Below are 12,256 nucleotides of genomic sequence, written 5' to 3' on the forward strand. Positions count from 1 at the left end.
GGCGCACGGGCTTAGTTGCTCTGCAGCATGTGGGATCTTCCCAGACCAGAGATCGAACCTGTGTCCCCTGCACTGGCAGGCGGATTCTTAACCACTGCGCCACCAGGGAAGTCCTGAAGTGTGTATTTTAATGGTTTGTTGGTTTCCCCCCCCCCCCCCTTGTACTATTCTTCTGTATTGCATGTATTTTTTTGCATTACTTTAAACCTTTGTGAAATGGGATGGATAGTTAACATACACATATTTACCTGAAGCAGAAGATGCTATATTCACTTCAGGAGTGACTTTTACACAACAATGGTAATTTAGGACTTAATTTGCATGTAAAAATTGTTCTAGACCTACTAAGCTTACTAACTGAAAGATTCATTGATTCAGAATCTATTTTTGGTCAGAGATGTGTTATTTTAAATTCTGATCCTAATAAGTGACAATTGTTAGTCTTAGTTGAGATTACAAGCCTTGACAAATTTGTTCATTCTTAGGCAATCTCTAGAGTTGCATTAAATTACAAGCCAATCCATATGGTCCCCCAGTGGATGACCGCTGGGAGATCCTCTAAAAACATGGTGGCATTTCTACCTGGTATATGGCGGGAAGCAGTCAGTGCACTTTACAGCTTTTTTCCTTCCTGCCTCCCTCCCTCCCTCCGTCCCTTCCTTCCTTCCTTCCTTTGTCCGCCCAGGTCAAATCCCAGGGGGGATTCATCCCTGGGCCTGCTGTGCTCAAGGCAGTTTTATTTTTCAATGAAACATGGTACTTTTCACATTTTATTTCCTTTCAATACTTTTTTAAAATTTGAAGTATAGTTGATTTACGATGTTTCAGGTGTACAGCAAAGTGATTCAGCTACACACACACACACATGTCCTTTTTCAGATTCTTTTCGATTATAGGTTATTACAAGATACTGAATATAGTTCCCTGTGCTATACAGTAGGTCCTTGTTCTTTATCTATTTTATATATAGTAGTGTGTATCTGTTAATCCCAAATTCCTAATTTGTCCCTCCCTCCACTTTCCCCTGTGGTAACCATAAATTTGTTTTCTATGTCTGTGATTCTGTTTTTGTTTTGTAAATAAGTTCATTTGTGTCATATTTTAGATTCCATATATGTGATCCTATGATATTTGTCTTTCTCTAAGTATTTTACTTAGTATGATCATCTCTAGGTCCATCTGTGGTGTGCAAATGGCATTATTTCATTCTTTTTTATGGCTGAGTAGTATTCCATTTTATATATGTGCCACATCTTCTTTATCCATTCATCTGTTGATGGACATTTAGGTTGCTTCCATGTCTTGGCTATGAACTATGTTACTAGTGCTCCTATGAACACTGGGGTGCATGTATCTTTTTGAATTAGAGTTTCTGTCTTTTCCAGATATACGCCCAGGAGTGGGATTGATGTATCATATTGTAACTCTATTTTTCTTTATCTGATTGACTTAGTAAGTGGACATATATTTAGGGGTTAAGGCCGATGGTACCGGAGCCCATCCCCACTGCCCCGCCCCACCAAGTAAGTGCTTGCTTACTCAGTGGCAAGCACTCGGGCAAAATTCAAGAGCTGTGACGGGCAAGTCACTCCCCCATCTGAGCCATCGAAGTAGAGATAACATTGGTGCTTACTTAGAAATAGGCCAGCCATAGTAAGTGCTCAAGATGTGTTAGCTCCAAAGGGCCCTCCCCCGGGGAAGATGGCAGCCAGCCCCATGGAGAAGTCCCCAGCCCAGCACAGGCCCCAAGAGCAGAGGAGCGACAGCCAATGGGGGAGCCTCCGGCGTGGGTGGACGGTTCAGCCCCACCCTGCTCACGCAGCACGGTGTCCAGTGGCCGCCGAGGGGAAGGGGAAGTGAAGAGGCCACGCATGCACCTGTGGGCCAGCGATGGCCGGACACAGTGGCCACACAGACGCAGCCGCTGCCAGTGAGCAGGGCACGCACGCTGCACCCAGTGGGGCCCATTGGGACTGAGCACAGCGGGCAGCTGAGCCGCCCCACTCCGGGTCAGACCTTCCTGTCCTGTGTGACGGGGAGCTTCAAAAAGGCAGCTCTGTTTTTTTTCAAATATTTATTTATTTTGGCTGTGCTGGGTCTTAGTTGTGGCATACGGGATCTTTAGTTGCGGCATGTGGGATCTTTGGTTGCAGTATGCGGACTTCTTAGTTGCAGCATGCTTGTGGGATCTAGTTCCCCGACCAGGGATCGAACCCGGGCCCCCTGCATTGGGAGCTCAGAGTCTTACCCACTGGACCACCAGGGAAGTCCCCCAATAAGGCAGCTTGAAACTGGAAATGTCCAAATCACCGTGATTCGGTGATTGGGTTACATTTTCCAGTACTGGTAGAAACTGGAGCTTGTGAACTGAGTTGTATTCAATTATAGAGAAATATCAGTTTCATATATGTTTGCATACTCAACTTTTGTGGACTACCAGCTACAATACTGGTAAAGTTGAGGCTTGCAAATTGTAGCACTAAAGTGATTTTATATTCGTGGGAACGTAGCTTGAAGAACAGAAGGACGACCATAATTCTAATCGCAGCTACATTATTCAAGAAGATACTTGGTTCTATGGGGTTTCATAAAGGGGAGGAAAAAAAAAAACTCCCAAGGCAGCGAGGCAGGTTTTCCTATCCTAGCTTGATGCTTCTCATGTGTGGTTCCTGGACCACCTGTGTGTGAATCTCCTCAGGAAGGATGCAGACCCCAGGCCTATCCCCAGATCCCCGAGTCAGTAATCAGTGGAGATTTTTCAAGCTGGTGGTGGTGATTTCCTTTCTCTCTCCTCTCTCCCATTCATCTCCCTGCGCTGCAACTAAACTCTGTGATTTTTACCCCAAACCCCTCAAAACCTGTACTCTCGCTTAAAACCACAGGGACTCCCACTCTAGTTATCGTCTGATGCACAAGCGTGGAGGGGCGGCGTGTTTTCAGGGTAGCAGCACCGCCCAGCACAACTTTCTGTGATGATGGAAACGTTCCCGTCTCTGTCCCGTCCAGTACAGCAGCCAGCAGTCACCGGCGGCTCCTGGGCACTCGGAATGGGGCAGGTGTGACTGAGGAACAAGTGTGTACTTTCATCTTATTTAACCGCTTTAAATTTAAATAGCTTGGGCATGACAGTGATGATGGCTGGACAAGAGCGTATCTGGGACACTTTGGAGTTGACTGGACGGGCCAGGGCAGGCTCGGGGAGGCCCCTGGGGCTCTGGCCGGAGCTGCTGGGTGGGAGGGGGTCACTTAGGGCATAAGGAAGAGTGGGAGAGGGAAGTGACGTTGGGGTGAGGAGTCACGGGCTCCAAGACAGACATCTTGAGAATGTTCGTGAACATACAGCCAACTCCTGCTGGTCTGGGACACACAGGTTTCTTCAGGTGACTTTGCTGATCTCTGCTCTGATTCGTATAAATCTTGCCTGAAAGGCAAGCACTGGAGAGCTGGAGCTTAGTTTCCTGTCCCTCACACTTTCCTCAACAGAAATAATGTTCCACGCAAAATTCCTAGTTTGCTAACAAGTCTTACCTACAGGATCTTTTAGTCTTTTGAAAGTCTGAACATGTTGTTCATGGGAGCCTTTTTACACATAGAGCTGAGATACTTGGAAAAGTCTGTAACAACTTATTTATAATACAGTTAATTACCACCGGGGGACATCATTTGGGATTATTCCCATGACAAAGCTTCTTCTAGTCTAATCCAGAACTCTCATGGCTGTGCTATCCCATATAATAGCCACTAGCTCCATGTGGCTATATAAATTCTTTAAAATAAACACTCAGTTCCTCGACCACGCTCACCCCACTTCAAGCGCTCAGCAATCACATGTGGCTGGCGACTGCCACACTGAACCAGGCAAATTACAGAACATCTGCATCATGGCAGACAGTCCCACTGGACGGTGCTGAATTAACTGTGAGGTCCCCAGGGAAGGAGAAGCCTCAGAGAGCCGATGGAAAGAAAAGAGAGCGGCTGGAGCGTGTAGGTGAGGGCAAGAGCAGAGAGAGGCCACGTCGGGCATGGGCCGGGCCGCTACTGTAGAAGACTGGGTTTTATCTCCGGGCGCTGAGATGCTTTGCGGGGATTAATCAGAGCAGCAGCAGGAAGACACGTCGAGACTGCAGAAAGGGGTCAGGAGAGATTACAGGCACGGGGGAGGCAGCGATGGAGCTGAGGGCGAGTGGAGCGATAGGGGGTGGTATTTTGTAGGAGGGAGAGAAGCGCTGGCTTGTTAACAGACTGCGTCCTGGGTGACATTTCCGGACCAATGCACAGCCCCCTCTAACACGCACTTCAAATCATCTAGGGGGTAAAGGGGTCCTAAGACAGACAGCTAGTAGGCAAACGAGTTACACAAAGAATTTCTAATGGTAATAGCTGTAGCATAAGAGAACCAGAACACAGGTACGCAATCAGACCAACCCGCAAAACACTGGGAACCCAGCCTCTCACACTCAGATCTGACCTGGGGCAGAAAAGCCTCTCAAACCTGGCGTTTCCAGTTCTCATCACAGAGCTGGGGGTAGGCTCAGGGTATCACAGGCCGAGCAGGAGAGCCCTGATTTCTGTGCCATGAAATCGAAAGGATCAGGGTATCTGATGAGCTAAAAACCAAACACAGACAGAAGACACAGAGCAGCCTTGTTTCTTCAGAATGATCAAAAGTTTTCTATATGAAAATTTAAGGATAAAGGTGAACCTGATTCCGATTTTAAAGACTTACGTTTAAAAAAATCTTTAAACAGAGGACAGCTTGTATGATGGAACTCTGATTTTTAGGTGAAATTGCTCAATGTAGCAGAAGATGTGATGAGAGAACTTTAAACATTATGATATAAAAATGCATTCCAAATCTTCATGACCTTCTCGAGACAAGAACCCTCAAAGATGGGAACGGGAGCCCAGTACCCTCTCGGCCACCAAACAGACCTGATCTGTTCAGACCACAGTCAGGTTGGCTCAAGTATTTGGGGACTTGGAGCAGAAGTGAAAGGTTTTCCCAGAACATCTTGGGATCACAGAATTTGGCATTTCAGTATGTCTAATGACATGATAGTTATAATACTCGCATGAGGAGAAACTGGGCTATTTAAATAAAAGCTGAAACGTAGTCATTTGGAGTTGGTAAACTAAGTTTCAGGGAAAAACTACATACTAATTCTGGGGTTTCGACACACTGTCGTATATTTTAGAAAAGTCAGCTAATTTATTTGGACCATTTCCCCAACTGAAAAATGGGTGTCTCACAATTTAAAATCTTGAAGAGTTGGTGATAAAGTGAAGAAAAGTCCTTGATAAAGTTGAAAGATTTTGCTTTTGAGATAATAAGCAAAAAGAGGGAAAAGTTTAAAAACTTATTCATTTCTCCTTTGTTTAATCTCTGCAATCCCTATCTCACTTTGCAATGCTGTAGGCTATATCTGGATGCAGCTCCTTTGTGGCTTCAGAAGTCTTTACATAGCCCAGTTTGGTCAAACAGCATGAAGTTGAGAGTGCAGAGAAATGTAACAGATAGATGGAGATTTTGCATGGAACAGTGTTAAGTACTCTGAACCTTGAGAAGAACCTGCAACTGAATCCTTGGTGCCTCGAGACCCTGGTGAGGCAGGCTAGGCCCTGGGGGGTCAAAGAGGCCTGGCTGGATCCTAGCACCTTGGCTTTTAATAGCTGGGGGACCCAGGAGAGTCATCAACCTGCCAGAGCCTCAACTCCCTCATCTGTAATATGAAAATGAAGACCCAGGGGAAAGCTGGCCTGTGGGTGTGAAATCTCTTTCTAAAGTGAGGTGTGCCTGACAATTTCTGTCACCATCCAGATGAGAGGAGAACACGAGCCAATCTTGGTGGCTGTTCTGAAGCACACGTAAGGACCCAGAACAGCATCTGTCCAAAGGGCAAGTCCTATCTGACCAAATGGCCCCGTTCTGCTGAGACCACAGACAACTCTGCCAGGGCCCAGCGTTAAGTCCCTGCCAACGAGCATGGACGCCTGCAGACACTGCTGTGTCCCTCTCGTGCAAGCCTGCGAGACAAAAACTAAATAACGGAAAGAAGCAGTGACTAGTTTAACTCTTTAACAAAAATCAAAGAAAAATGAAAATGATTTGGAAATGGCAACAGTTTAATTGAACCCATTTACGGTCAACTACCCTGTCTGAAAAAGGAAATCAGTAATTTTCTGACTGTTCTTATAACCTGAAAGTGAAACTGGTTCACACAATGAAAACGTACATAATCCAGTGTCAAAAACTGGTGATTTACAGAAATCACCCCCATTTATTTTTTCCAGCAAAGAGGAGAAAAACAAACATGTTTCCATAATCCAGTGTTTGAATCACTGGCAAAAACTGTCTGCCTCATTCAATGTTCCCGGCCACGCGCTCCGGGAGCACTCTGATGGCCACGAATCTCCCGTGGCTCAAACAACACGGAGAGCCCACGCATGAGGATTATGTGAGTTGAAAACAAGATGCCTTCTCACAATGTGCCTAAAAAGAAGGTCTTTGAAGACTATCCAGATCTTTAAAGGAATGAAAACACTCCTCTTTTTTGTTGTTGGTTTTGTTCCTTTTAATGATTGATTTTTGGTTTTTGGAATAAACTTTCTTCACTGGGAGGAAGGAGTTGTATGACTTCATAAGTGTAAGCCAAGAGGCCGCTGGCTAATACGTATGCCTCCCCTCCCACAGAGATCTTCTGTCGCCCCAAAACCCTCTTCCATGATTTTTGTTATGGTTCGGAAAGGTAAGGAAAATGATTTCAAGTATTCAATTCCTATCAAAAATTGGTATCAAAAGTAATAAAGGACCTAATTTCTTTATAATTCCATGTTTTAAAAAATAACTTAAGAAGCAAGAGGTCCGGCCCTTTACTTGTATAAATACCACAGCGTAACTAGAGTTTCTTAAGACAACGTGGGGAGGAGTCCGTGTTGAGCACCTCGATCATTGATCTTAACGTTGGGAACGTCTCAGACACGGACGGAAGAGTCTTATAAGAAGGTGAGATACTGAAAAAGAAAAACACAAAGCGAGGGTGTGAAAATCAACACAACTGTACGAAAAAGGCAAAGCTTACGGTCTATTAATTCCTATTACGATATTCACTTTCCAATACTCCCTACGCACGACATCAGACAATGTTACAAAGCAGGGGGCGCTGTGAACAGAGCAGGTCCTGCTGCAGCGATGATCTGGGGTACGGGCAGCCTCCCACCATGAGCTGCTGGGAAATTCAGCCAGTCTTCGGAAAGAAAAATCAATCCCTGATTTGCACAGTGAGTGTTACGCACGCACGTCCCTTTGGGGCGCATGCTGGACATGGAACCGGAAGACACAGGTTTCGGGTCCAGCCTTGATCCTTATCAGCGTTAGGGGTTCCTCTCAGCCCCGCTTCCCATATCTGCAGCAAGAGGGAGAGGGTTCCTAACTCCCAGAGTTAGCAGGAGCATGGGATGGGTGTCAAGGTACGCTGTGAAACGGCAGCTGCACAACATAGGGTAGTGTTGCTATCTTTTCCTTAAAGAGTTGTTGAAAGCTCAACACTGTAAAATGATGTAGGAAACAGAGGCGAGGGACCAGTCAGTCCCTATGGTCATGTTACTAAAACATGTGTAAACTAGTAAACGTGAAACAAGAATATACTGCAACAAGGTGTAGCTGTTAGGAGTTTCCATTACAGAGCTCATGGAATCCTTGCAAACTGGACAAAAGTGTCCTACAGACACAAATTTCTGTTTTAAACAGAGCACAAATTATCCAGCAACTTTTAGAGAGGTTGCTGTGTTCAGTAGGTAATGAAAGGCAGAACTGGAGGTGGTTATGATATAAAAAACATGGAGAAGGAGCAGGAATAAATAAGGTTAGACAGTGAGATGTGCTTATTCTTAACTAACTATGAAAGCATCTGTGAGTTTAATTTCATGGCAAATTTACACGTTCCCCATGGTGCTTCTGAAAACAAGGGCCAGGAAAGATGAGAGTCTGCTAGGCTTTCCCACAGTAATCGTCAGGGGTAATTTCTGCCTAGCATTTCCTGACTCACGTGTATTCCGCACCTAAATAACAATAAAGTACCACCTTCCCAAAACCTAGAGTGCAGGGAAAATGTAGCTGAAAGGCAGGCACTACCACCCAGACTCAGTCTGAATCGGGTGCAGCTCAATGTTCAAAGTCACTCCCGAATACTGACCCTGAGAGTCTGGGACAAAGGGCGGATTAGGCAAGAGATGTGGATATCTGACTATATAAATAAGACATTTGTAACCCTTTCTTCACAAACCGGTTTCCTTACTTTATTCATTATTCACGTTAATCCATATACTCACCTGTTAAGGGGTCTTACACAACAGCAAAAACATTTTAACCTTGAAAAGTGGATTAAATTCATTGTATAATCATAACTCATACAAATGGGTACAATTCCAGTTTCAGGGCGCTCCAAAAGTAACCGGGAGCCCCTTCTTTCCCTTTTCAGTTGTAACATCCTTTTGTTTGACCCCTATCAAGCAGTTACCTTTTCAAGTTCATCCAGCTTTTAGCTATTTTGCTAAAGGCCTCTGAACCAGGGGCGGTCATAGCTTCAAAGTCAACCAACTGAAAAAGAAAGAAATTTAAGAATGTGATCAAACAGGAGGGGAGGCTCCCTTTAGGATCCGTTGCATTCGTGTGTCTCAACACAAAACTCCACAGATTGGGATTTAAATGTTTCCCTTCCAGCTCCAGCTCCGACATACCTTCCCTTTGGGAATTTTTCCTGCTACTTCTTTTCCACTCGCCATCAGGGCTCCCACGATCACTGAGTAAGCGATCACACTGTTTAGGTAAAGAACAATTGCAAGTCAGTCCCAGGCCACGGACAGTTACCACGTTAGAGCTCCCACGGATTTTCCATCCTAAGAGATGACATTTTATTTCTCTTAAGAACTCTCTGGACATTAAACATAAGAATATTTTCATTTGCTTTAAAAAATATTCACTAATTTACTAATAAAACTATTTACTGATTTACTAATTGAAGGGTAAACGTGTAAGAATAATATTTTTCTGAGAACAGAAAGTTTCTTTTAATTAGGAGTTTTCTCCTCACTTGGCTTTTCTCTTCTGGTGAAAGAGTGAATTAGAAAATGTGCCTGCTTATATTTTTAACACCTTCATGAGGCTTGGCTTTAAAACGCAATATATACGATATGCTTTATAAATGCAAAGATATTAATATTAGTGTTTAAACATTAAACACTTTGGCCCCGAAGAAGAAGCAAGCAGAAGGCGTTTGCAGAACGCACTAACAGACGGGTCCGAAGCCTGCTGCGTTACGGGGACTTCCCGGCACGTCCGGACTCACTCTGGATCCTGACGTCTCTGTGACACCAGCTCTGTGCCCTGTGCCAGGCAGCCCAGGACGAAGACAACTAAGACAGACCTCTTGCCCCTCCCTGCGAGCGGACACCAGAGAGAGCGAGCCCGTCCCAGGGTCGCCTGCCAGGGAAGCCCTCCCTGAGGCCGCGGCCACGTGCGCTGCATCTTCGAGGGCCACGGGCGGGGCCCCCGAGGCAGAGGAGCGGGAAGCGGGCCGGCAGCGGGAACAGGAAGGTGTGGGCACGAGCAGGGGGCGCGGGGAGGCGGGGACCGGCGCTGCGCATCACGCCGCCCGCCGCGTTGGCACCTGCCAACGGGTATGAAGATGCGTGGAGCGCAGAGAGGGCCGGAGAAAAGCCTGGATACGGGGAGACCAGCTAGAAAGGTCAGTGCAAGAGATGGAGCAGGTCTGAGCTGCAAGGGGCGGCGGGGGATGGGAGGGCAGGGCTAGGGGGCAGGGTCAGCAAGACTGAGGGACTGAGCAGGTGCAGGGGCCTGCGAGGGCAGCGGCACGTGGAGGCCGCCTGCTTGTCACCCATCGTGGGCACATCTAACGACGACTGTGCTGATGGCACGAGATTTATGTTCCCATTTGGTTTCAATGCCGTCGCTACCGTTAGGTAAGTTCCGTGTAAGGGCACGCACCCGTCTACACTGTAGAGTGATCACCACAAGCCTAGTTTCCATCCATCACCACACGGGGGACCCCCTTCGCCCATTTCGCCCACCCGCCCCCAACGCTTTTGTCATATTATAACAAAATTTACTGCCACATTTTGGAGAGTTTTACTTTCTAAAGTAGTACTTAAAGATCAAGACATTTAAGTGTATTACTTTAGCCAAAACATCCTAAAGTCAAACATGTGCTAACGATGGCATACGCCATTCGCATGATTTACTGTACACGGTACCAGATAAAAGGGAAGAAAAAGAAAGCTCTACAGACACATCCTTGTTTGAATGACACCTGAAAGATGCCTGATGAATTAAGTAGCAAGAATTCATTCATAATGACAAAAATACTTTGCAATGGTTGGTGACACAAAAGTATTAAACATTAGGGCTAAAGGTCAATTAATGGCCAAAACCTGGGGGCGAGGGGAGAAGAGGGCAGGGTACAGCCTGGGCAAATATCAGGAGTTAAAGCACAGGGCGCACACGTGTGCACACGGTGAGACTTCGAGCTCCAGCCTATAAACGCCAAGCACCTTCTTTTAGAACTACGTTCCAGGACTCTTGGTGACGCAGTAGATCGAGAATATCATGCTTGGGTGGACTTTGAAAAAACACCAAGGGGTCTTCCCGTCATTGCTGGGGTACCTGTACCCAGAGCCACACGGGAGATGGAAGCAAAAGGAGTGCGTTCTTCACCCCAAAAACTGTCAGATTAGAGGATATCACTCACCTGGATCCGCGAGAGAGCGGCATTAAGTTATAAAAGTAATAAACTAAGGATAAGATTAAGTTGCCAACAGCATCAGTCTCCTAGGAAAAAAAGACATGTGCTTAGGAACTTAGATAACAGATTACAAACTCATTTCTTATTAGGTGACAAGACACATCAGAAGCATTTACATTAGGAAGAGGATTATTTCATTCTTCTACAAGAACCTACTTTTCACATCCTTGAATATTTTATACTCTTTCCAATGATTTCTGTTCTCTCGAGAGGGTATACATTCAGTTCAGTTTAGAGCAGTATGTCCCCAGCTGCCTTTAAAACTGCAACCTTTTCTGATAAACCTAGACATCTGTTTCAGTCTACAATGTTACTTGAAATGTCAACATATACATTGAGATTAAAATAAAACAAAGCCCTTATTAATACTGAATACACTTTCTCAGACTACAGGCCTCTCTACTCCAGGATTCTGATTAGTGCCCTACCCCCGCCCACTGAGATTCAGGTGATCAGTATACTTAATTTATGTGTATAAACTGATTAAAATCCTGAGAAACAAAGTAACTTCCCAAGGGCCATGGGCATCCATTCCAGAATGCGGATGGAGTGGCCCCCACACTCTCCGCACAGTGACAGCTACAGCGACGAGGTGACATTGCAGCTCCTGCTCCCAAGGAGCCCCCCCTTGAGTCGGGGAAGCAACGGAGGGAAGAGGTCACAGGCCAGAAGAGCATCACTAAATGCAGCACAGGTCATGCCCATCATGCACCAACCTGTTCTCTTAGATCTTGACAAAGCCCAAATTTCTGATACTATGACACAGTCGCTACATACATTTATCATTCCCCCTCCCCAGTTTCTGTAGTTACTAAATACGGGAATTGTCTCTATAAGAATATCAAAAGAAATATTTACCGGTCAATTGAAGCTGATTTCAAGCATAAACTGTGTAATCCCAAGGAAAGGGTAAAGGCTTGAAGAAGTTTACAAAAGAATCAGAAGAAGCATGGATAAAATGAAGATAAACAAAAACCTACCCCAAATTCTGATGAGAGAATCAGTACTTTTCCTTTTGCTGTTAGATCTTTATAAAGTGCATCTATTTCAGCGTGATACAATTGTGTTCTTTCTTCTGTGGTCTGAGTTTCCACGGAAAATAGTATATTGCCTACCCTAGAAATACAAGAAGGTGTGTCGAAGGCATGTGTTATACGGTTCAAAGAGCTAAGCGCAGAAGGGTGGGGAGGGCAGCGTGGCGATGGGGGCACAGGACGCGAGGAAGACTGTCTCTGCCTCTCTGAGCAGACAGATGGGGCGTGTCTCACAGCAGGCAGCTTTTCCACAAAATACGGTTTTGCTCAGTCTAACTGTAGGCACTGCTTACATGAGCTTAAGCTAACACAGGAGGAGGACACTACACAGAGTAGAATGTACTTCAATGCCCAGGAAACATTTTATCAGACAGCCACCCTATTACAACAGAAGAGCAGGGGCCG

General features: G+C 45.6%; 1 protein-coding gene across 10 annotated transcripts in view; it reads right to left on the minus strand.

The window, feature by feature from the left end:
• Positions 1–6,102: 6,102 nt before the first annotated feature.
• The window catches only part of TTC13 (tetratricopeptide repeat domain 13), a 69,131-nt gene continuing 62,977 nt past the window's right edge, over positions 6,103–12,256 (minus strand). For all 10 annotated transcript variants that reach the window (XM_057531087.1, XM_057531085.1, XM_057531083.1 and 7 more), the window contains 5 exons: positions 11,798–11,933; positions 10,764–10,843; positions 8,737–8,815; positions 8,517–8,596; positions 6,103–7,011 (listed from right to left, as the gene is read on the minus strand). In XM_057531087.1, coding sequence (XP_057387070.1) covers positions 6,897–7,011; positions 8,517–8,596; positions 8,737–8,815; positions 10,764–10,843; positions 11,798–11,933 — 490 coding nt within the window. In that variant the 3' untranslated portion in view covers positions 6,103–6,896. The remainder of the gene's footprint in view (positions 7,012–8,516; positions 8,597–8,736; positions 8,816–10,763; positions 10,844–11,797; positions 11,934–12,256) is intronic.

This window comes from Balaenoptera acutorostrata, chromosome 16 (genome assembly GCF_949987535.1).
Source record: "Balaenoptera acutorostrata chromosome 16, mBalAcu1.1, whole genome shotgun sequence".
NCBI lineage: Eukaryota > Metazoa > Chordata > Mammalia > Artiodactyla > Balaenopteridae > Balaenoptera > Balaenoptera acutorostrata.